At 36.7% G+C, this 26,767-nt stretch overlaps 1 protein-coding gene across 1 annotated transcript; it reads left to right on the plus strand.

Moving 5' to 3' along the window:
• Positions 1–24,304: 24,304 nt before the first annotated feature.
• Positions 24,305–25,021, plus strand: LOC111886287 (uncharacterized). Its single transcript, XM_023882523.1, has one exon. The coding sequence runs from the start codon at positions 24,305–24,307 to the stop codon at positions 25,019–25,021; it is 717 nt and encodes a 238-aa protein (XP_023738291.1).
• Positions 25,022–26,767: the final 1,746 nt, after the last annotated feature.

The following is a 26,767-nucleotide window of genomic DNA, read 5'->3' on the forward strand; positions in this document are numbered from 1 at the left end:
CTTTATGTTATTGGGGAAGTGAGTTACTTTTCATGATAATTATGAAGTAGAATATGAATTAATGTATCAGATACTATTGATAATTGAAAGAAGTGCAATGCTTAACAGCTCCAATTTCATAATTGAACTTTTGCTCATTGATTTCAGGTTTAGCAGTTGGAAATCAACTAGGTGTGGCAAAAGATAAGTTGTTTACATTACTTTTTGTGTTTGTTCTTCTCAATTTTCCGCTCAGAGACGGTTTTGACTAGGTGCCAGGTGTGGCACCGGGAACACCTAGTTCTCGTGTATGCAGTGGAAATTTTTTCAATTTTTTTACCTATTGTGACACTATGTTAAAAAAACTGGCAACTAAGTAAAAAGAATTGCCACTCTATTGGATCAACGAAGCCTAAAAATATATTTATAACTTAGACTTATTAATTAGTAGTCCAAAAATCCTACTAATTTTATCCCCCAAAAAACTAATATAGCCCAATGGCATTTGGATAATTGGATCTTTTGATCAAATTAAGAGAATTTCCAAATGGGAGACAATTAATCGACGAGAGCAAAAAGAAAATAAAACATCGACACTATACAGGGACGAACACATTATGTTTGCAATCGACGACTTCACTCATAACTCGACGAATTCGCTTGGTGCTTGATGCTTCCATAAGTTCCATTGCTAATTCCCTCTAATTTATTGAGTGTCTTGTTGAGTGAGTAGCAAAAATCGATTCCCATTTGTTCAATTCGACTCCAAGCCCTAGATAAGAATGAAGCAAGCAAGTGTTTGAAAATTGACATTTTACTAATTTGTTTAAGTTGAAATCGAAATTGCTATGTTTTTATCTTGAATCGATGAAATTACTATGCTTTTATTGATGTTATTGACTTACTAATTGATTTGGTGAAATAAAATTGTTATGTCTTATTGTCTTTATTGAAGTTTAATTTTCATTTGGTGTAATTTGTATGTTTTTATTGAAGCTATTAGATGATTTGGTGAAATTATTAGTTATTTAGCTTAATGTTGAACTGCAGGTTACCCTTGGTGGTTTTCTTACCAAAAGACCAATACCTAATCCTAATGAAAGTGGTGGAGGATCTTCCCAAACACCAATCAATTAATTCCTTCAGTTTCTAATGCAATTCCACAACCACCATGCTCTAATGAAACTAATTATAATGTTGATTTGAAAGATCTTCCAAAGGACCCGACGGATAGGCCAAAGATTACAAGTTATGCCTAAAATATAAGAGATGATGTAAGAAGGGCATATTTGCTTCAAGGACCTTGTCAAATAAGGCTACACAAGTTTAAAAAAAAAATAGGTGATAGATTAAGAAGCTTCGTTCCTTCATGGTTTAACGATTTTGATTGGTTGGAATATAGCGTGAAAATGAAAAAAAAAACATTTGTCATATTGTTATGTATGTGGAGACCTCATGGGACAAAAAGGAGGGAGATATGCATTTGTTTCCCAGATCATTGGAATAAAAAAAATGCATTCCAGACTCATGTGGGTAATGTTGATAGTTTTCACAACAAAGCAAGAGAAAAGTGTGACTTTTTATTGAGAGAAAAACAAGCTATTAATGTAGTCTTGAGGAGGTAAACCGAATCAAAGGACCATAGATATAACGTGTGATTACGTGCTTCTATTATTGTTGTTAGAATTTTATTGAAAACTGGTTTACCTTTTCGTGGTAATGACGAGTCGGTTAACTCAGAAAATAGAGGGTTGTACATTGAAGTGTTAAAATCCATTCGAGTGACTAGTGACGATATTTTCAACAATAATTTAGAAAATGCTCCTATAAATAATCAACTTATTTTCCCTAAAATTCAAAAAGAACCTGTGTAATATTTTGCACAAGAAGTACTTTTGAGTATTCGTCAAGAGATTGGTCAAGATGTATTTGATTTATTGGTTGATGAATCTAGCGATGCCTCAAAAAAGGAACAAATGGCTATTGTTTTGTGATATTTTGATAGTCTTGGCTTTGTGAAGGAAAGATTCATTGGAGTTGTGCACGTGAAGGATACTTCCTCTTTGACACTCAAAAACACCTTAAATGAATTACTTACAAGTAATAAGTTGAGTTTTAGTGAGGAAATTTATTCTTTACTTTTTTGTTACGTCAATTTAATTTAATCAGCTTTGTGTTATATATATATATATATATATATATATATATATATATATATATATATATATATATATATTAATTTTTTTAATAGACAAGAGGACAATGTTATGATAAGGCTAGCAATATGCGAGGGGAATTCAATGGTTTGATAGCTTTGATATTACAAGAGAATGACACAACATTTTATGTACATTACTTTGCACACCGCGTTCAATTAGTGGTTGTAGCTGTAGCAAAGAAATATGGTGGTGTTAGTGACTTTTTTGAGCAAATTTCATTGGTGGTTAAAGGTGTTGGTTCCTCGTGTAAATGAAAAGACTTACTACGTGAACAAGCAAAAGAAAGGATGCGAAAAGGCTTGGGTAGTGGTGAAATTGAAACAGGAAGAGGGTTAAATCAAGAGACTACGGTTGTTCAAGTGGGAGATACAAGATGGGGTTCCCATTTTAACACACTAACAAGTTGATGAAGTTGTTTGTGGATTTTCTTGTAGTTTTAGAATTTGTGAAAGTGGGTGGAGGGTCATTGGCAAACCGCTAACAAGCATCCGACATATTAGCATATTTTAAATCTTATGAGTTCGTGTTTTACTTATATATGATGTATGACATTTTACGCATCACGGGTACATTATCAAAACAACTTCAAAAAAAAGATCTAGACATTTTAAAAGTGGCTTCGATGATTAGAGGGACAACAGACATATTGCAATCTTTAAGAGACACATGGTTTGCTAGCATTTTTGCCAAAGGTATCCTCTTTTTGTCAAACACAGAATATTGCTACTTTCGAAATACAGGATTTTTATGTTGGTGTGAGAAACCGTACAACAACAAAGACCAATAAATTTTATTTTGAGGTTGAAATCTTAAACACAGTAGTGGATATGAAACTAACAGAATATCAGGATCAATGAAACAAGCACCCAGTTAGTAGAATACATGGGTGTTTTGAGCCCTAGTGATTCATTTGCACAATTTGACTAATCAAAGTTGTTGAAGTTGGCTAAGTTGTACAAGTACGACTTTAATGATTTGAATCTGATAGATCTTGAAGGACAACTTGAGATATTTATCACTCTTACATCAAAGATGAGCATTTTACAACTTTGAAAGGAATTTTTGAGCTTTCTTGTTTGATGGTTATTATGGGGAAACATCGGTCATATCCTTTGGTTTATAAGCTTTTAAAGTTGGCTTTGATATTACCCGTAGCAACCACAAGTGTAGAAAGATGTTTTTTGAAGTTGAAGCTCTTGAAGAACGACTTGTGTAACAAGATTGGCGATGAGTATTTTAACGACGCACTGCTTTTCTATGTTGAGACCAAAACACTTGTGAAAGTTGAGAATGAAAAGGTAATGGAATGGTTTTAAAAGATGTCTGCACAAAGAGGAGAAATTTAAATAGTAATAGATGATAGATTGTTGTTATGTTTTTAACCTTTAAGTAATGGATTTCATATTTGTATTAGACGTAATGAATTATTTTTTGGTTTTATATTATGTTCGACCAGAAAAATAATCCGGTAACACCTATTGTCAATTCCTGTGTCAGTCCCTGTTTCCACTGATGGATTTTAATGCTTAGGTTTTACTGCTACTAGTGCAATGTGATAAAAGGGTAATTGGTGGCTATTTCTTGTGTTGATAGTTGTAATTGGCATTGATGATGGGAAATTTTTTTTATATTGATGAAATTATCTTCATGTACATCTCATAAAATTTCTAGTGGCACTAAATGGGTATGCTATCTCTACATTCCATAAAAAAGAAATTTCACAGTATTTGTCAATTATATCAATATTAATTAGTGTTAACGTAAGAATGTTTTAGAGGAAAAAAGAAGAAGGAAATAAGGTAAACGTTAGTGTCATAAGATATTAAATCATGACTTTTGGCTTAACTGAAGATGGTGTGGCGAAGGTTTCTTCCATAAGCGACTTGTTTACTTCTTAAAGAATAAGCCACTGTCATTCACTTCAATGTTGAGCCTAATATGATATTGGAGGGTAATATTGTAAAAATATTGGTTTCTTAGTTTGTATTTGATTTGGGATTAGTCATCTAATGAGTTGGTTAGAGATGGCTAATAAATTCTATTACGAATTACATGCATACAAGGAGTTTATAGCTCTTTAGGTAGAGTGGTAATTTCATTTTTTCCTCTACCAAGTTTACCCTCGACATCTTCATATAACAATCTATTTTGCTTTCTTTATTAACTCTTGATGAACTATTATTCACTTACTTTTAAAGGATTTGTAGAACTGTATAAATAGAAAGATATAGGGAAAGATAAGTCAAAGCCATTAAGTTTTGATGACTCTATTTGTAATATTCTTGAGATCAAAGTGTTGGATTAGGTGTCTAAGCCCATAACTATAACTGGTATGTACTTGACCCGATAGTAGCATGGTCCTTTTGGGTTGCCTTCACCAGTGCAATTTGATAGGATGGACAGAATAAGGTTATTTATGATTTATTAATATATTATAAGTGTACTATATTAATTGAGAAATCATATTATTTAATTAGTATTGATCAAGAATTAATTTGGAATTAATTTAGTGATTAAAAGAGACTAATTAAATATACCGGGATTGATTATGTAAATTAATCATTCTTATAGTGTGGGCCAATGATCTATTAGGATGGGCTAAATGATCCATAGATAGTCGATGGAGGTTTAACCCATGGAGCCTAAGGGATATGGAAGGTCATGGTGCATTAGGGTTACATGGATGAAACCCTAGACTTTGCAACACTATATAATGAATCCCCTAGAGCCAAAATCGGTTGCCCATCATTCCAAAAAGAGTGAAACTGATTTTTGAGCTCTCCAAGTCTTATTCTCTCAATAATCCTTTGCATTTGGTGTTTGTAACACATTAGAGGCATCACACTTGAGGTGCTCAAACTTTCTAAGGCCAAGAACTACCAACTATATAAGAGGTATTCATGTAACTTGTTTTTTGTATATTCTCTATCATATGCTAGTTAGGATGTATGCTTTGGAAATCTGAAAATGCATGTCTAATTACAGAAAACATAGTTCCAAAGCATCTAGGGTTGCATGTGCACCATAAGAGTGTTGTAGTGCTTAAAACCCAATAGTGGTATCAGAACCTATGATTGTTTTCTGTTATATTTGATGCTCACTTGTTTTCAAAGCTGAAAAAAATCGTTTTTCTGCATTCTGATAGGTGTTTCGCCGAGTTCATGAGCAGACTCGACGATTCCACTCAATAAATCATCAACTTGGCGATTCCAGTTCATGCACTCGTCGAGTTGGTGCTCCTTAGTGCAGAACTTCGAGTTTTTGGCCAGAAATGGATAGGATCATTACGACAAACTATTTTGTAGTCAATAAATTGTATTTTCTGAAGGTAATGATAATCTTTCTCCATTTGAAAGATAATTGGTAAATATTACGTCAATAAGTTGATTATTTGTATTATTTGATATGAATTGCCTTGCTATGAGTTAGATTAGATCAATAGGAAGTTATATGATAATTGTTGTTAATAAAAATTGATCTAAAAGTGTTCTTGATATGAGTGTTGTAACTTATCTTCAAGTTATATGAAAAGTCTTAGTCATGAACTTTAAAACTCATAAATATCCATAAGTTATGGAAATGAAAAGTTTTGACAAGTTTCAAAACTTGTCCTTAAGTTTTTGAATTTGTAAAGTCTGACTAATGAAACTATTAATTCCATACCTTAGAGTTTTAAAAGTTCAAATTCTAACCTTATACTATTATAATATTAAATGTTGATACTTATATATATATATATATATATATATATATATATATATATATATATATATATGTGTGTGTGTGTGTGTGTGTGTGTGTGTGTGTATAACACAAGGTAGTCTTACCGTTAGTAGGCCTCATTCACGAAGCCAGTCTATTAGGGGGGGGGGGGGGGGGGTATAAGGTTACTACCTATAAAATGACAGTTTAATGGGTGTCCATTTTCACCCACCACTTACTTGACTAGTGGAGGGTCGTCAGCCGAACGGGTAGGATAGGACATTAATTCTCATTAAAAGTATAATGAAATTATAAAGTAACTAAATGTTTTATTAAATTCCCAATCTTAGTTACTTTAAGAAAAATGTGAAAATAGTGTTATTCGATGAAATTACACTTTGCACATTATTAAGTCGTTAGTGGAGCGTGTGTGGCTAACTAACACACTAATTTGGGACTGATAAGAGTGGCAAAGGGTAGCTTAGTGTTAATCATAGATCAATGGAGCATGTGTGGTTAACCGACACATTGATTAGGTGAATTGTAACATTAAGATTACCAAGTCCATTTGAATGGTTATTCACACCTTGTTTGTGATCCTCGGCATCCCAGTCACAAACTTGTAAGGCACGTTAGTTTGTAACAGAATTAAGTCATAGTAAATTTACTACAGAGTACTAGCTATGCCATTACCCATAGTGGATTTGCTATAGAAACTAGCTACGAATTTAGTTTGTAGTTAATTTGCGACAAATTTACTATGGATTGGGGCGTAGTTAATTCACTACGAACTTGCTATGGAAATAAATTGTATTTAATTTTCTACGATGTTGCTACAGATGTAGTCCATAGCAAGTTTTCTATGAAATAAGTCCGTTGTAAATTCCGTTGCGAACGGGCTATGGATTCCATAACGAACATTTACTAACGAAGAATTTTCGTACATAATGGATCCATAGCAAATTCCGTTGCTAATTGATTTTAACTACGGAATATCATGTTTTAGCTACATAATTTTTCCATAGTTATTTCGACGTTTTCTTGTAGTGCGTATCACAATAATTGAATATTATTAATAAAGCAACAACAACCATTGTATTAATAATATAGTGTTTACATTGTATTCGAATCACAGTTTGATTGACTCCAAAAGTAAATAGCAAAAACTAAGACTTAAAGCTACTATGCTCCGTCTTCTTGAAACCTGTGCATGTACCAGTCTACTAGTTTCCTGAGAATACAAGTGGTTTTGAAAGTGTATTAACATTTAAGTTGGTGATTTCATAAGCATTGTGTATTAGAAAGTATGTGCGTTGTTTCTTGAAAACCTTAGTGTGTTCCTCAAGAAAATCCTATATTTTCTTAGTAAATAAATCTGTAAGTAATGTGACCCGTACTAGTTCCTTCTACGATCACTTAGTGTATACAAGTTATATACAATCCAGATCGAATAGACAGTAGAATGTGTGGTTCTTCCCTAAGCCCACAGCCAAACAAGGAACAGGAAGAAAAGCGGAATTCACACATTCAACTGCCTATCAGATATTATTTATGTATAACCCTAATGTATAAACTAAGGAATCATAAAGTTAGTATTAAGGGTCCTTTCTAAAATGTGAGTTCATGGTACTACAAAAGTAGTGTAGTGTAATTGTATTATTAAAATAAAACCATTTGAAATTATAGATTTCTCGTAAACGAAACGTTTTAGTTAATGCATATTGTGAGTGATTCATAACCATGATAAAATGACTAGTGGACTACATGACGTTCTTCAGGCGTCGGAATGAAATGACATTTGTTACCCGAGAACTTCCGTTCTATCGCACCTCGAACCAGAACGACAGAAACTGGTAGTGAAAAAGAACATGGTTTGGCATGCGGAATTAAAGCTTGCACAATTGAACATGGTGATTTGGGTGTTTAAGAGATATATTGAATGTATATGGTGTTACAAAAAAGGACTAGATCTAGACTACATAATTAACACAGACTTACACACTCACTTCTACATCTCTCAAGCACACCTCTACAAGTGGTATGAACCCACCTTGTATAGAGGTGTTTACATGTCTCTCTCTCACTCTCTATCTCTCATGTGTCACAAGGCTAATACTCCACATGCAAGTGGGTTTTACAAAAGTCAAACATTACAAAGTCATGAATGAATAACTTTGCACCCCAACATTCTCCCCTTCAAAGTTAGGAATGAATGACCCACTTCAAATCTTCCAAAATCAAGCACTACGCGGTTCGAACCTCAAAGGTGACACATGTCGAAACGAACTTCAATCTTCAATTCTTCCATGACTCTTCAATTTGGGCTCTAGGATGTGAGACAATACAATCCGAGCAGCAACGAATGATCAAGAGTATTCCAAACTCCAAATAATCACCCTAAAGTTGCGCATAAAAACACACCCCAAAAATCTTCAATAATTCCAAACCCATTTCGAATACATCACTTCCGAACTTCCAATTGCATCATCTCGTGGCTTCAAAACTTCAAGATCACTTCGGTCTTCAAATCCGCATAATATGAAAAATTCAAGTTCGAATTTCCATATTAAACTTTTCCCCCTTTTTATAATCGAAATTTGATTATAAAACTCCAAAGGAAAAAGAACGTGCTCTATTCGGAATTTTTCGTGTCAAAACTCCCCCTTAACATGTGGCATAAACATTGTGCTTCAATCCGGAAAACCCAGAAAATAATGAATTTTTATCATCGTTCACGGATCGCCTTTGACAAAATTTCTCAAAAATGGGTAGAAATTGTTAATTTCCAAATTCTGCAGTGACCCGTTGCGCCTAAAACAGCCAAATATGCGAAACACACTCCCATTTGCGAAACTGGGTAAAATGTGTAAATTCGCACAAACTGCAGGGACTAGATTTGAAAATTCTGCAATTTCATTTTTTATGACCTCATTTGCGAAGTTAGTCCATTTGAATTATTTCATGAAAAGATGAGGGACCAAATGCGAAACTATTAGCTTTCTTCCCCAATTCGCATTTATACAGTAAACACTTCGCATTTTCATTCACACCTCTTTCGCATCTTGTATCCATCTGTCTTTGAGTTCATTCACATTTCAGTTGTCTTCATTGGCATTAACTCAGAAATTAATCAGTTGTCTAAGATTCGCATTTCAGTTGTTTGAGAAACCCAGATGCGAAACTTACTGATTTCAAATGCGAACCAACCAAAAATCATCAACCACATACTTGTCTCACCAAATGCGAACTGAATATCACCATTAAATTCTCTTCGCATTCTATAGATGCGAACACAATCCAGATCTCCGACTCCAAGCTTGCGAAATCAAAATCAATTAACCTTATATGCGAACTCAATGAAGATCCAGATGCGAACTCAACTGATTTCATATGCGAACCCAAGTGATCTCTGTAACCAAATGCGAACTCAAAATTGAGACCCAAATGCAAATTTCTCCGAAACATCATAGATTGCGAATGAACTTCCTGTTTGACTTCCAAATTGCGAACCATATCATATCCTTATACGTGAATGAAACACTTTTATACCAATCCAGTCATCAAATGCGAACATTATTCGTGAGACCCAGATGCAAATATTCTTGGCATTCAAACCAATTAATCGATTTTCAAAATCAAATTCGCATTTCCAGATCAACCACTTGATTATCACATATTCATTAAACCATACGATAGCCCTTCGTTCATCAATAATTGAAATTATCTTCCCATACGAACAATCAGATCTCGATTTCAAACCAACAAGTTGAACCAAGAACAACAATTTGGACTTTTTGTTTTGACTTTCAGTTCTTCAGTCAACAAACAACAAATTGATAACTTTTCAGAACAATTTTTGATCAAAATGTGTTCCTTCAACAGTTCTTCACACATTCAAGTGTTCTTGATCAACAATTTCATCAAAATCAAAAGATCAATTTCCGACTTCTTCACTGGAACTTGTATAAAATCGAGTTCATCATATTCCAAATCATAAGAAATCGACACTCATTATCAGATATACATTCAACATCAATCGAGAAAAAATACAATGAGAAGTCGAGATTAAGAGCTGAAGAACAACTGATTATGAATGATCGATAAAGTATCAATATCAAAGGAAATCGGATCGATTCAAGACTAGATAAATCGAGAGAAAAACAATGATTAATATCCATCAACGAAACTGATTTGATACAATTGACTTTCGATTCAACATACAAGATCGTGATTATCGATTTGCTAGAACAAGAAAATAGATGTCGGATATGCGAATACAATCAGATACATCGAATCTATCAGTTGGATTACAAGTTTGGGCTTCAATCTGGTTGAATGAACAGTAATGGATCGAGATTTTGGGCTCAAAGTTATGGATCATATGTCGATCATTGATTTAGTAAATTTTATTTTGTTTTTGATTTGAATTTGATCTAAACAAAAATTGATTGGATTAACAATGAGGTTTGAAACGAATTAGATCCAATGAATCAAAACGATCAAAAAACAAGAACGCAAAGCACGAATCAAAATATTATGAGAGATCATAGTGAGAGACTCACCAAAATTGATCAAATTGCGACAAAAATTGCCAAACCGAGAATCGTTCTTCAAAAGTCACGTTGATCGTGAAAACCAAGCTCTGATACTAATTGTAGTGGTGTTTAAGAGATATATTGAATGTATATGGTGTTACAAAAAAGATCTAGATCTAGACTACATAATTAACACACACTTACACACTCACTTCTACATCTCTCAAGCACACCTCTACAAGTGGTATGAACCCAGCTTATATAGAGGTGTTTACATGTCTCTCTCTCACTCTCTATCTCTCATGTGTCACAAGGCTAATACTCCACATGCAAGTGGGTTTTACAAAAGTCAAACATTACAAAGTCATGAATGAATAACTTTGCACCCCAACAAAACTTCCGGGGGCAGGTGACTTCATCTTGTAATATCATGATAGTGTATATAAATGAATCATATAAAATATCATCACCATACATTCAGTAATACAACATACAGGTTTTACATCATTGTATTGTTCACAAAATTACATGCCAAAGTATTAAATGTATGATGAAAGCAAAAATACAACAAAAGTCCACATGTTCTTGATGACCGACCTGCTTAACGAGTTCCTGAGAATACAAGTTATTTTGAAAACGTCAACATATATAATGTTGGTGAGTTCATAAGCATGTTTGTATGAAAAGTTTTGTATCATTTGTAAACACCAGAAAAATATGATATTTTCCTTAAAAGTAGTTAAGAGTTTTGTTTCAAATATTGTATTAAAGCATGCGTGTTCTGGTTTTGACAATGTATAAAGAGAGAGAATTCCAGAAAATCCTATATTCTCTGTTGTTTGTAAACTGTATATGTAGTTTCCAGAAAATATGATATTTTCTGCTTGTAAAAAGTTGTAGTCGTAAAACCATAAGACCCGAGTGTTGTAGAAATGTATAGTTCGTACATGTATCAAAAGTATAGTATGTGTATTCTGTAAATTTATTATGTTGTTAATCGCTATGTGGGTCGTTATAACCATACTTGATATGACTGTTATGCCTGTCACGACGTTCTTCAGGCGTTGCGTTAGGTAAGACATTTGTCACCCTAGACTAGCCTAGTCTTGCTGTAGTGAATAACTCAGGTGTGGGATATCAACTCCATATTGATCTATACAAAAATTTTGTGCTCTCCCTCCAAGAGACTCTGGTTATAACCACAGGACTTATGGTGTACACTAGGTAGGTACGGATGAAGGAATGTCTCACAAGAGCCTTAACTAAGTTTACGCGAATATTGTATCACATCATTCAGCGCTTTAAATAATGTTTCGTGTATGTATTTTGAACACAAATCATCGGTGATAAAAATATATTTGTTCATATCAAAATGTCATATATTTAATGTTATCGACCCGGTCAACATGGAATGTGTCGTATAGGCCCAATAAGGAAGCAAATCAATATTTAAGGCCCATTAACATGAAATGAGAATACAAGGCCCAATAAGCATGTAAATAGGTGTGTGAGGTCCAATAAACATTTAATGAGTATACAAGGCCCAGTAAGCATGTAAATGGGTATGTAAGGCCCAATAAACATGTAATGAGTATACACGGCCCAATAATCATGTAAATGGGTATTTAAGGCCCAATAAACATGTAATGAGTATACAAGGCCCAATAAGCATGTAAATGGGTATTTGAGGCCCATTTTTGTTAAAAAAGACATTTTTGGCTCATTAAGACGAGAATTTACAATAAAGGCCCATTTTGGAATAAAATGACATTTTTAGTCCATGAAACTGTAAGTTTCCAAATAAAGCCCATTTTTATGGAAAATTTACACTTTAGGCCCAGATCAACTGTATATTTTTATTTAAGGCCTTCTTTTTATAAAAAATGCCACCTTTGGGCCCATAAAACCGTAAATTGTCAAATAAGGCCCATTTTTATCAAAATTAACATTTTAGATCCACTAAACCGTGGGATGTAAAATAACGCCCATTTTTATGAAATATTAACACTTTAGGCCTAAATAACAGTGAATTATCAAGTTAAGCCCACTAAAGCCAAAAATGACACCAAAAGCCCATCTTGTTTATCCTTATTGTCAAATATGGCCCTTTTTGCATTCTTTCTTTGTTTTTCTAGAAAATTTTACATGTTTAATCCTTTCAACCTTATGTAATGTTACTTCAAATAGTTTATTTTCAAATAACACCAAAATTTGGATGGTATTTCGTGTTTATCATGTTTACATGGCATAAACACAATATATCATGAAAAATACACACATGCATGTATAATACTAAGATTAACCACAAAACTAGCTTGCATTCTCCCCCAAAAAGGTAGTAAAACTCAAAAAAAAAGGGGGTATGAAGCTCACCTTGGTGATGGATCGGTTTTGATGAAGAAATGAAAGAGAATGAAGGTGTTTTCGGCCTTGGATGTTTCTTTGAGATGAGTTTTCGAATCCTAGAGAGTTCTAAGAGCATGATCACAAAAACAAAGTGTTTATGAGGAATGATCTAGCATAAAATGGAATAAATCAACTCGAGTTGAGTTAAAGACTTACCAGATGATGATACTTGATGTAAAGCTTCTTGAAATCCCACACCAAAGTCACGACATTTGTAATAGAAAGTGAGGTGATTTCATGAAGTTCTGAGAGGAAATTAGGAGTGGAATGAAGTTTGAGATATTTTGTGAGGGAAGGAATGGCCTTAGGCCGAGAATTTTAAGGAGAGAAGAGAGAGGGGATTAGCTTGGTCATTACATGGAGATGAGAGGGTTGGAACTTAGAAATATGTGAGACAAATTGAATGGATAACCTTTAAATCACAATAAGGTGTCACTAATTTAAATTAATTCAATTTCTCTTTTTTTTTATTTATATAACCGAGAATAAGGTGAGGGGGTGAAAAGAAAAGGAATATTGGGCTTGAATTGAATATCAACCGAAAATATAAAGCCCAATAAGAAATTTTTCGGCCCATTGGGCCCACATACACGTTTACATCCCAAAAGAGTAAAAGAAATGGGTTTTCGACTCTTAGAGACAAGTTGAGTGGTTTTCGGCCCAATAAGGCCCATGAAGAGTTTTATGGCCCAATATGCTATTGCTTAATGAATGTAGGTCCAACTAGGTCCCAAATGAGGATTCTTAGCCCAAAAGAATCAAGTCATGGGTTTACAGGCCTATTAGGCCTAATAAGAGAATCCTGGTCCAATAAGAGGTTTGAAGTGGGAAGTTAGGGTTACAAGCCCAAAGTTTAGTGAATGTAGTGTATTGAATTAGGGTTAGAGCTTGCACGAGTGAGTTTTGATTCGAATTGACGTTTTTGAATGAATAACTTGTATAACATCATACTTAGGGTTACAAGATACAATAGAAGTCAATTACACATGGCAATAATTTTCTAGCCCTAAAATGCTAGTTATGACACGTTCCAACTGTAGCTAAAAGTTCGTGCATGGGATTGTCAGTCCCGTATAGATCTATACACAAATTCATGTTCTCCCTCAAGGAGACTCTGGTTCTAATTGTGACATCCCCATTTTTATGGCAAGAAAAGACCGATTTTGTTTATGCTTGTCTAAAAATCAGAGTAACATTTTAAAGAAAAGTGTTGCGGAACTTGTTTCCAAAAGAAAATATGATAAAGATTTATCAAAGCATTTCTGAAGAAATGTATTTCGTTAAAAACCTCGGGACATCATGTTCGATATAGATCAAAAGCATAAACAGTACAATATAAGCCTTACTACATTATTTTGTATTTACAGGCCTATAATCCGTAATCCCTCATCCCAATATCATATCTATGATCGTGTGCCACTACCTGTAATACAAGAAACTGAGTGGGTCAGGCTTGGGAGCCTGGTGATCACCTAGGGTTTTCAACCCACAATAAATAAATTTATTAACTTTATCAAACCAAGCAAACCCAATTACCCGTTCTTGCTATCCTCACTTTACGTCCCTAAAACATCTAACACAAGGGACCTAGTCTAAGGACTTTCATCGGGGTGACAACACTGATTCGGGGGTTCCTCAGCAATTTATGTCAAATAAGGCAACCATGTGCGGGATGGAGTACTGCTGGTGAACACTAAGTTCAAATAAATACCTACAGGTTGCGAGTCTGCTAGCGTTCCACTAGACTATCTAGAATAGCCCGTGGTTGTCATCTATACTCCGCTAGATGATTGGATCATCTTAAAACATCGAGGCCTCTCATCATTTTATCACACATCGTCTATTACATCTACCCATGTTTTAACCAACACATTTTGTAGATATAAAATACATATAAAGTTTAAATCATTTAAAATATGTATAAAAATCATTCATCCAGCATAGATAGCAAGTATACAGACAATATGTACACTTAGCATGTAATTTATATAAAATACTTCATATCTATGTGTAAGATGAAAGTAACTATGCACTCACTTGTTAAAGTGACAAATCGAAATTCGAGCAGCGCTTCGCTTCTTAAAAATATGATTTCTTTCGATGAAACCTAGTATTATTACCACTAGATTTTAGTCTAATATTTATTGCGACTAGTTATTAGTCTAGATTCGTCATTAACTCAGAGTCTACTTCATAATCTATCAAGTAAGGAACAACCAAGTAGGATCATATCGGAGGTAATGTCTGTTTGGTATATGAAGTATATTGTTTGGAAATCCTACTTTAAACACCTCACTAAATCACAACCTAGACATCATTCCTGTAAGTAGATCAATCAGCATAACGACTTTGAATCACTGATAAATCTTATTTATAATAATGATATTATATTTATATATAAGCTATATTTAAAGTATGGTAGACGTATCTCACTTATAGAGGGTTTTTATTAAAAATCAGGCTTCCCTGGAGCAGCCTTTCTGAGCCAAAAAGCTGTTCTTCTGGGAGCCGTCGAGCGTTCTGGGGCTTTCTTCTAGCGCTAGGGGAGTTCCCTAGGGCATAGGGGGGGGGGTGGGGTGGGGGTGGGTTTGGGAGGTTTAGAGAGAGAGTATAGAGAAGAAAGAATGAGAAAGGTGTGAAGAAATGAGGGTGGAAGGGGTTGTATTTATAGGGTGAAATATAACTCATCTTGGTGCCACATGTCACCATCTGGTGGCAAGTCATGGGGAGAAAGCAATGGTCAGTATTGTGCCACGTCACCCATTTTCGCACATCATACTTCCGACTTCTAAAATCCGTAACTTTCTCATACGAGCTCTTTTTTTGAAGTTCTATATATCCACGTGTAGGTAAAAATAAAATTTGCAACTTTTATTTTGACTCCATCAGATAATTCTCGACCGATCTTAAATTTAACAGTAGGAGGAGATTATACTGTTAAATGACCGCGTAAAATTCGTAACTTCTTCATATGGACTCCGTTTTCATCTATCTTTTTATAGTTGAGTTCCTATTAATGAGATCTTCAACTCTCATTTAGGTCGCGTTGGCCAAAAACCGCTCGATCTAAAATTCGAGTCTCGGGCTATGCACTGCTAAGCCAAATCTTAGAAAAATCATAACTTCCTCATACGAAGTCAGATTTGGGCGTTTTTTTATGCATGCTCTCGGTTTAATGTATACTACAAATTTTTTTTAGATTGCTAAGGATAAAAAGTATTCTATCGTAACTTCACTATTTACGTTTTCCGCTGTCATGTCGGTTTTGCCGTAAAACTTCGATAGGTCATAACTTCTTCGTTATAACTCGAATTTCGACGTTCTTTATATACCTAGAATCTTTTTTTCGACCACTACATATTTATGAATCGATATCAGGTTTATCTCATACTTTAATTTTGATGCTTTTTTTATCCTTTAATTATTATACTTTTATAATTAAGTATAAAGCACATAAATTCACATAATTCACATAATACTCAAATAATTCATCTTTATTATTTCAAAATGAGTTACATTGGTTGACCTAGACTATTACATCATCTACTAATGGTTAGCCCAGAAACACAGGCGTTACAATTCTCTATCCCTTAAGATGATTCCATCCCGGAATCATGCATCAGTAAATAGATGTGGGTAGCAACTCATAATGTCACTTTCTGTTTCGCATGTGAGATTCGGCCCATTAGAATGTTTCCAATGGACTAGCGTTAAATCGACCATCTTGCGTCGTAACTTCTTAGTCTTACGGTCAATGATTGCCTCGGGCTCTTTGATTGGCCTCTTATTCTCATACATTCGTAATTCTGAGATTGGAATTATGTCGGGAACTTCTCCCGTGAACTTCCTCAAATAACATACATGAAAGGTGTTATGAATACCATCTAGTTCTTCAGGTAATGCGAGCTTGTAAGCTTGGTTCCCAATCTTCTAAAGAACTTTGAACGGTCCAATAAACCTTGGACTCAACTTTCTTCATTTCCCGAATCTTATAAGTCCCTTCCATAGTGTGACTTTAAGCAGAATAGAATCTTAAACTTCGAATGTCATCAATCGTCTTTTCTTATCAGCATAGCTCTTCTAATGATCCTGAGCTGCTAACATCCTTTCCCTAATCACCTTCAATTTGTCAGCAGTCTCATGGACTATCTCGGGGCCCATAAACTGCTTTTCTCCATCCTTAAGCCAACAAGACGGCGTATGACACTTCTGTCCGTATAAAGCTTGATAAAGCGCCATCTTGACGCTCGAGTGGAAACTATTGTTGTAGGAAAATTTTACCAGAGGTAAGTGCTCATCCCAGTTACCTTGGAAATCCAGGGTACATGCTCTTAGCATATCGTCTAGTGTTTGAATCATTCTTTCGCTCTGGTCCCCCTATCGATAATGCAGACAAAACCGTCGGCTTATCGGAGTGAACCTCGTGGATGGTAAAATGTAGATATGTTGCTGAACCCATTAACAGACCCTCAATCTTTGACAAACCAAGCTCAAGTGGGACAAAAAAGATACCAGAAGAGCCGAAGAATACACCCAATGTATCTTCAAAAACAACCAAAGCTGAAAAGGAGAAGCCAAAATCAAGCTTCAACATTCATAAATCTCAAAAGCAGCTGGCTGAACAGAAACGCCAAAGAAATCAGAGATATATGAAGAATCTGAATGAGAGAAAAATGTTTTGGCAATCTTTAAACCCTAACCATGTTCCCTCCAAGAAAGAAGCAAATGTCAAAGAAAATGACAACCAGAGATCAAAAGAAAGGAAAATTTCAGTCCCAGCTCCTATTATTCCAGAGCTCAAAACCGCATGTCCAGTTTCGGTTCCAACACCAAAAGACAGAACCGAACATCCAGTCTCGGTTTCAACAACAAAGCTCAGAACCGAACATCCTGTTTCAGTCCCAACACTAAGGCTGAAAATCGAAAGTCGAGTTTCGGTGCTTCTCAACAAAAGCCTTGTTCAGCAAAGGATGTTAAAGGGAAGGGAAAGCTTGTGTCAAATTTTGACATCAATAATAAGAAAAAGTTAGCTAACCCTAGGGATCAAATTAAAATTCCAATTGACAAAACACCAACTGGTACACTACAATTTAAATAAGACAAAAATAAAATAAAAGTGTGCACCATCAAAAGAAAAGACCAAACCACTCTAATAAAAAGAACTTATCTTGTTGATCTTTCTGTTGCTGTTCCTTTTTCTATAAAAGACTCACCAGGGCCCAAGAGACTTTGGGTTCCTAAATCTGCTTGAATTCGCAGGTTATAAGTGACGAGGAGTTCGACGATGAATGGTATATAGACAGTGGTTGCTCACATCACATGACAAGGAGGAAGGAAGAGCTAAGGGAGTTTCGGTCCCTTAAGGATGGTGGATGTGTCAAATATGGCAATAACTCTTATGGTATAATCAAAGGATATGGGATGATAACCAACGGAGAGTTCACAATTCAAAAAGTGGCGTACGTAGAAGGACTACAACATAACCTCATTAGTGTATCTCAATTGGTTGTGGGAACTGGACTGAAAGTTTCATTTGTTGATAAGGGATCAAAAATTATTGAGAAGCAATCCAAAAGGGTTTTGTTGAAGTTTGAACGAAAGGGAGAAATGTATCCTCTAAACCTCAACCCAATTTGAGGAAAACTAGCAATTTGCCTGTTATCCAAGGCGAATTCTGATGAAAGTTGGTTATGGCATCGTCGCTTACTGCACCTAAACTTCAAAGATATTAATAAGTTGGTTCTTGGTGATCATGTTCGAGGTCTTCCAGTTCTCAAGTTTGATAAGGAACATCTATGTGCTGCATGCGAGATGGGCAAATAAAGCCGAAAAAGCCATCCTACACGTATCAATACCAAGATCATTGAAGCTCTCGAACTTCTGCATATTGACTTATGTGGACCTTCGGCTATAGAAAGCATCGGTGTTAGTAAGTTCATTCTTGTAATAGTAGATGATTTTTCACGCTTCACCTGGGTGTTCTTTCTTAAACAGAAATCAGAAGCGACTCCTAAGTTGAAAGCTTTTATCAAACAAGTCGAACTTCAACTGTGAAAGGTGGTAAGGAACGTTCTAAGCGATAATGGGCTTAAGTTCAAGAACAAACAGTTTGAAGACTTTCTAACCGAAAAAAGAGTATCTCATAACTTCTCAGCTCCTTATACACCACAAAAAATGTAATTGTTGAAAGACGAAACCGTTCCTTGTGTGAGGTAGCCAGAACCATGTTGAGCTTCGCTTCTCTTCCGTTATATTTCTAGGCTGATGCTGTTGCAACTACGTGCTATAATCAGAACCGATCCTTGCTTAACAAGCGATTCTCAATCACTCCGTATGAGATTCTGAACAATCTAAAGCCCAACGTCAAGTTTTTCCACGTGTTCGGTTTCAGATGCTTCATTTTCAACTCCAAAGAGAACCGAAACAAATTCGACGTCAAAGCCGATGAGGGCATCTTTCTTGGTTATTCACTCACCTCAAAGGCTTATAGGGTTTTGAATAAACACTCCAAACGGATTGAAGAAACCTACTACGTAACTTTTGATGACAACTACATGAAGAAAGTCCAAACATTCGATAGCACCATGGGGGAAATATTTCCAGAATCAGGACAAGTCTCGGTCCCAATTTCCAACTTGTTCGAAGAGTATATAAGGTTGTTTGATGAACCAGAAAAGGCTATACTCTCAGAGGCGAAAGCAGCAGACAACAAAATCGACCATCTGAAGAAGATCATCGATGAAGCTGCAAAAGATATGGAAAAAGATCCTCCTAAACCAGCTGAGAGTCAACCCTTAGTAGATCCTCCTAAAAACAACTCAATGTTCGAGGGGGAGGGTCCATCTGTCACCAACACAGCCAAACTGCCAATCAAGGGGGAGTATCCAACTCCAACTCATGATGGTCTAGTCGAGGGGGAGAACCCAACTCCATCTGCAGGGGAGCATCCCACTCCAACCGAGGGAGAGACTCTTGAACCTGACATGGGATACGCTTCTCCATTTGAGGGGGAGAATGCAAATACAAATGACGAAGATGATCAATCAGACTCTGAAGAAGAGGTTAATGCAGAGTTGGATCCTGTTTATGACCCGAACTGCCCTCCTATGAAAAAATGGACTAAGGATCATCCCCAAACACAGATAATTGGTGAATCATCTTAGCGAGTTTTCACATGCTCTCGATTGAAAGCGAAGCAAACTGCATTATTCTCTCATGTTGAATTCTGCATGTTTAATTCGTTTGTCTCTAAAATTAAACCGAAGACGGTCAATGCTGCACTTGATCATGCCGATTGGGTACAGGCAATGCAAGATGAACCCCATGAGTTTGAACGTAATCGACTTTGGAGACTAATTCCCACACCAAAGGATGTGTCTGTGGTCGGCTTAAAATGGGTCTTCAGGAACAAGATGGATAAAAAGGGAAACGTCATTCGTAATAAGGCTCGGTTGGTGGTAAAGGGATATTGCCAAGAAGAAGGGTTAGACTATGAGGAGACCTTCGCTCCTGTAGCAAGATTGGAATTGGTCAGAATCTTTCTAGCATATGTTGCTCATAAAAACTTCGAAGTTTTCCAAATGGACATAAAATGCACATTCTTGAATGGAGAGCTAGAAGAAACGGTGTATGTTGAGCAACCTCCTGGATTCGTGAACGAGAAATACCCTCATCACAGCTATGTGTTGGATAAAGCTGTGTATGGTCTGAAGCAAGCACCAAGGGCCTAGTATGAAACGTTAACTCGCTTTCTAAAAATGTCAAAATTCAAGCAAGTTTTGGTTAACCCAACCTTCTTTCGCAAGAAAGAAGGCGAACATCTAATGATATTTCAGATTTATGCCAATGATATCATCTTTGGCTCCACGAATCCTAGCTTAACAGCTGAATCCAGGAAGCTGATGGAGACTAAATTTGAAATGAGCGCAATGGGTCCAATTAACTTTTTTCTTGGATTAAATATAAGATAGGGACCAGAAGGCATCTTCATCAACCAGGAGGCCTACACAAAGAACTTGTTGGAAAAATTTGGTATGATGGGAGATTCAAAGGTGAAGGTTCCCATGGCGTTTGGCACTAAGTTAACACCATCTCTGGAAAAACCTGTCGTTGACGTGACACTCTATCGTCAAATGACAGGGTCTCTCATGTATCTAACAACTAGTAGACCATATATTATGTTTTATGTCTGTTATTGTGCTAGGTTTCAAGAAAATCCTAGATAACCTCGCATGGTGGCAGTGAAGAATATTTTTCTCTATCTGAAGCGAACCTCGTCGCTCGGTCTCTTGTATCCAGCAAAGTCCGGGTTCTTTGTTCAAGCCTTTTCTGATGCTGATCTTGGAGGATGCAATATAGATCGAAAGAGCACAACTGGAGGATGCCATTTCCTTGATGGTAAACTTGTTAGCTGGCAGTCCAAGAAGAAGACATGTGTGTCTCTCTTAACAGCTGAAGCTGAGTACATAGTTGCCGCCTCATGCACCTCACAAGTGATCTGGATACAAAGTCAACTTAGGGACTATGGGCTGAGTATGAAGAAGATTCCTCTCTATTGTGACTCTGAAAGCGCGATAAGAATATGTCACAATCCAGTGCAACACTCAATGACAAAGCATATTGCACTCAGGTACCATTTCATCAAAGACCACGTTGAAGACGGAAACATGGAAGTTCACGTTGTTAGGTCCTCAGACCAACTAGCTGACATCTTCACTAAAGCCTTACCAGAAGCAAGCTTTAATAAAATTTTGCAAGGTTTGGGAATGATGGAAGCAGAGTTGGTACCGAATCCTCATCCCTCTATCTGAAAAATAGACAAGCGAAATAGAGCAAACGCTCGGTCTATTTCTGTTCCATAATTTTAGGGAACCGAAATGAACCGAACGCTCTGCTTATTTCGGCTCCACAATATTAAGGGACTTAAATGAACTGATCGCTCGACATATTTCGCTTCAATTCTTTAAAAGTTGATTTCGGCTATATATTTGTAAACTTTCTTTTCCACTTTTTACTTGTTTTATTTTCTCGTTTTTCTTTATTTCTAAAATTTTTAAAATTATTTTTTTGCTTATTTTTGTTTTTATTATTTTTCAGAAATTGCAAAAATCCAAAAATACTTATTTTATTTTATTTTATTTTTTAGAAAATTCGAAATTCCAAAAAGATTTTATGTTTTAATTATCTTTTGTTATCTTCTCCTTTATTTTGTTTTCTTGTTTTTCTTGTATGTGTGGTTTGTTTATCTATTCTTCTTTACTAGGTTCCAAGTACGTAGTCGCTACATGAACTCAAGCTGGGGCAGGTATGTCAATTTCAATATGAACTAGCTAAGCGTCCATAGAAGCATGTTGCTGCATGTAGACCGAAGCCTCTAAGACTTTGAGTGAGGCCTTGTTGATTCGATCTATACCTATTGTTTCTTCCTAAACTGGACGATACATTCGCTCAAGTCGTGAGCTACCTTACTCTTCTCAAATGACTTAAGAGTTTTCTGATCTGTCACTCTTTTAAAAGCAGGGGTGCTTTCGTTTCTTTAACCACCTCATCTATATTCTCCATATACTTTCGTTTCATCAATGTAACCCTTGAGACTCTTAGAAATTACCACTGAGGTTTATGGTTACAAAAACTCTGAGTTAATGATCTTAGGTGTGTACACCACGTGATAAGTGAGACCCAAAATCCAACACTAGTGATGAATTGACGGTGAATTTTAATATTCAAGATCTCACTTGTTACCAGATGAAGTCTCTTTTTATTTTCTTGCGTGATCTTTATGAAAGTGTCAAACATCAAGGCATTTCTTCCCAAAAGATCCAGTTTAGTTTTGTTTTTGAGATTTCTATTATAACCCTTGTCACTACAAACATATCCAACCTACTTGTTCAATAGACCACATCGGTCTCACAAGTACTTTATCCTACGTTCAGTCTTATGTTAAGTATCGACGTTCGGTTAAAGATTAGCCACCCACTAGAGCCTATTTATGAAAAGAAGCCTTTCAATGTTTCTTAACAAACACTTGATCGTATTCTCACGGGACACCACACAAGCAATTCACGTCTCTCTTGACTTCGAAGGAAGAAGATTTGTGCTCGAGATCATTTGCTTCATGTTGTATTTGACATCACTCACATCCCATATATGTTTTGCTTTATTTCTTTTTCTTTCGCACACGCATGGGCGAAAATCTTTATGATTTTCCAAATTCTGGTACGTAATTATTATGGGTTATTTTTGCTACCGAACGAAGATGTCTATCAAGCAAAAGCGTAACAGAACAGAGCAGGCGATTGGATAGGAAGTTGAAACGTGCTATCGGATAAGTTCAATATTGGGCGCATGAATTTGAAACGGTTCCTAAACATATGCTGGGTGACGTCTATCTGGGGAAACCAAGCTGTCAAATCCCACTTTTCCAGGCGACTTTTCAGAGATCGTTTCATCATTACGGCAGATTTTTCTCTCTCCTAGCAACTGTATATAAAGGATGTCACACACAACTATACCTTTTTACCATTCTCAAATTCTCTCAAATACACCAGCGATTTTAAACTGTTCATCTTCTTCACAAGTTCAACAATGGCAGACTCTTCATCTCTTCAAGATCAAATTGTATCATCGCAGTTTCTTGCAATCAAACCTAAGCATAACATAATCATTCGGATGACTCCATTCCTGTATGACTCATACATGCTTCAAATCATGGAGTGTCTCAAGTACTCCCCTCTGGTAGTCACTCTCACGCAAGTGGAATCAGTTCCAATGTCGTTACTGTCACAAGTTTACTCTACTGCGTCTTACAACAAGAACAAGGAGAGGATTTACTTTCAGATATCTGGTCACCAGGATTCTATTTCAAAAGGGCGATTTTGCTCTCTACTAGGGCTTGTTGTCGACGCCTCAGTCATCTCTCCGGATTTCATCACTACGACCCAGCTGTTCACAATGTTTTATGAGATGGGCTACATTGAGGTTCTTACTACCTTTACCAAATTCAAGAAATCATGCTCACCTCCTCAATGGAATGGGTTACTCACTCTTCTTCACAAGGGCTTGGCTGAACGTATTGGTGGGTCTGATGGTTCGAATAAGTGCTTCATGACAATTATGTATGGTATCTACAATGGACTCAACCTCAACTATGGGTCATTGATCTGGTCACAACTGGTGCAGAGCTTGAACTCCTCCACGAAGCATTCAGAAATCTCGTGTGGTCGCTTTTGGACTCTAGTCACTCGAAGGGTTATGAACTCTCTTGAGATTCTAGTTATGAAGGATGCCCTACTTTCCTCTGTTGCAGCCTTTCACACTAAGAAGATAATCGTGGCTGATCCAACCAGGTTCTCTCACAATGGTTCCATTCCTGAGACTATGTACAGGTGTGTCTCTCGGGAAAGTAAAACAATTTCACAGTACAAATTGCTTCGTCCTAAGAGTCCATGAAAATTGACTCCTGAGATGCAAGCTGCTTTAGATGAGGTTGAGAAGCCAGCTAAAAGAGGGAAGAAGGCCAACCCCAAGAAGGATGAAACAGAGGGTCAATCTTCTAAGCCAGCTAAGTCCAAGAAAAGAAAATGTGAAAAAGGTGACTCTTCTGCTCCAAAGAAAGTGAAGAGGATGGGACGAAGAACAAAAACTCCTTCACCTTCTAGCTCGGAAAAGAATGACGAGCAATCTGCTGGTGTGGAAGAGGAAGAGCAGCAAGAAGGTTCTCCTAGGGAAAATACACCTCCTCGGTCTCCAACTCCAGACGATGTTATCAATGATTTTGTTCCAACTCCTCCTCCATATCCACCGAAGACCACTGTTCAAGTTTCGGTTGCACCTCCACCACCTCCTACATCACAACCTACTTCCACTGTCGCACCACCACCTGTCAGGACCACACTAATCTCCTCTACTCCATCACCACCTCCCATTTTTTCCCAAGCAACTTTCACCACCACACCAATCATCACCTCCATAACCGATTCTTCTGTCAAAGTCAACACATCTGATGTGGGGGCAAAGATTGAAGATCCTCCTAAAGTCACAACCGAACCAATTTCCCCAACTCATTCCAGTGATTCTGGTCCTATTCTTGGAGGAGCTAAATTTGAGTTTGATTCTACCTACTATAGCCCATACAAAATCCCAAGCGATGAGGATAAGTCTGCTCCAGCAACCAAGCAGTAGATACATGGTGTTCATGAAAAGCTTGATACATTACTTGAGTCCTCTAAGAAGTACAACGACATTGTAATGGAAGCCTTTTTGGATACTGCTCTGCAACAGTACCATGAGTCAATCGACAAATGCACTGCTGCTGTGGATGATTCCACTTCTCTATGCAAGAAAGCCAGCGCTGACGTCAAGAACATTATTCATGATTCCAAGCTTTTCCTTGAATCTCTTCAAGGTCATGCTGAGACAAATGCTGCTAAGGTGAATGCGTCGGTTGATTCCCTATCTCAGTCTCTTCAAGGGGAACAAGCCAAGTTAGAGACTCTTCGTTCTGATGTTTTTGCTGATAACAAGACCTTTCTGGCATCTGTTGATTCTCGGATAGAAAAGCTCCAGGCAGATTTCCAGGTGGAAAGGAAACTTTGAGAAGATCTTGCTCAACAAACTGCTACCATTGAAGTGCAGAGGGCAAAAATTGCCAGAGCAGAAAGGGAGAACTCTTTGTTAAAAACTGAGAGTGTGGTTTTTCGAAGCTGTGTTGGGGATGTTCTTAATCAGTTGCACAATGTGGTTCAAGCTCACAATCCGATTCTTACACTTACCATCTGGAATCACCTAACCTCCAAGCTCCTTCAAGCAATTGAACTCTTATGAGAAATGAAGGGTGTTTCGGAGAGGATGTCTACTCCGCAACAAGGGGGAGAAGGTAGTATGAAGATTCTTCCTCCTGTTAAACCGAAGGTGACTGTTAAAACCGAACCGAATGATAATGTAGCTTCAGGTTTTGGTAATAAAGGAAAGAAGAAACATGTTATTGGGGAAGATGCTGATAGTGAAGAAGATCAAGAAACTATATCTGAGATCCTGAAACGAAAGGAAAGGGATCAGGAGATAGATGAAAACCTTCGGGTTGCAAGGGAAGAAGAAGAAAAAGAAAGAAAGAAGAAGGAAGAGGATGATGCTCTCAGTTGAAAAAAGGCGTTGTTTCCTCCTTGGACTAGGGAAACTTTGATCAAAGAAGCAATAGAGTTCCCAAGTACATACTACCTGGAACCTGTGACATCTTTTGATTGTGAGAATTTGAGGGACTTACAATTCGACATGCCTATAACACGACAGGCGTTTACGTTTCATTGCTTTGACTCAACAGTTGAGGTTCCCTCACCCCATCCTCAAATCGATCGAGAACTCATCGATTTTTATCTACAGTACGGCCAGTCTCAGTACCTGACCTAGAGTGCACTGAAAATTACAACGGTAAAGGTGTTGAAGCCTTCACCTGCAGGGAGGTTCATTAATGTTCACTTCAAAATAAACCGAGGTTTGGATAACTCGGTTTCTATGATTTCCCTGGCAGACCTTCCCAACTTGAATCCTCATGACTGGATCCTAATGTTCAACATTCTGCTCACCAATGCAAAGGAGTATGAGCCGATCCTGAATCATCTAAAGAGGATTTTGGCTTCTTATATCCATGAAGTTGCGAAGATGGATCAGGAAGTAGCTTCGGTTTTGAGGAAAAGACCGACAGTGAAGCCTACTACAAAGCAGGAGATGTCAGCAAGATGGATCTTGGCCAGATTGATTCTGCTCACCTCACTGTCCTATTCACAAGAGCCAAAGTTGAAAGGTTTCTGTTTGCTCTTGTTGACAAGCACCTGTTCTCTACCGATTGTTTGGAACACATTCTTAATGTTATTCATCGGTGTAAGGAGAATTCTGCTTCAGATAAGAAGAACATCAGAGACATGCTTCAGT

The sequence above is a fragment of the Lactuca sativa genome, chromosome 2 (genome assembly GCF_002870075.4).
Source record: "Lactuca sativa cultivar Salinas chromosome 2, Lsat_Salinas_v11, whole genome shotgun sequence".
In the NCBI taxonomy this organism is placed as follows: Eukaryota; Viridiplantae; Streptophyta; class Magnoliopsida; order Asterales; family Asteraceae; genus Lactuca; species Lactuca sativa.

What these genes read in the sequence shown, in the direction of transcription:
- LOC111886287 (XM_023882523.1), top strand. Translation starts at nt 24,305, where the DNA reads ATGCAAGCTGCTTTAGATGAGGTTGAGAAGCCAGCTAAAAGAGGGAAG.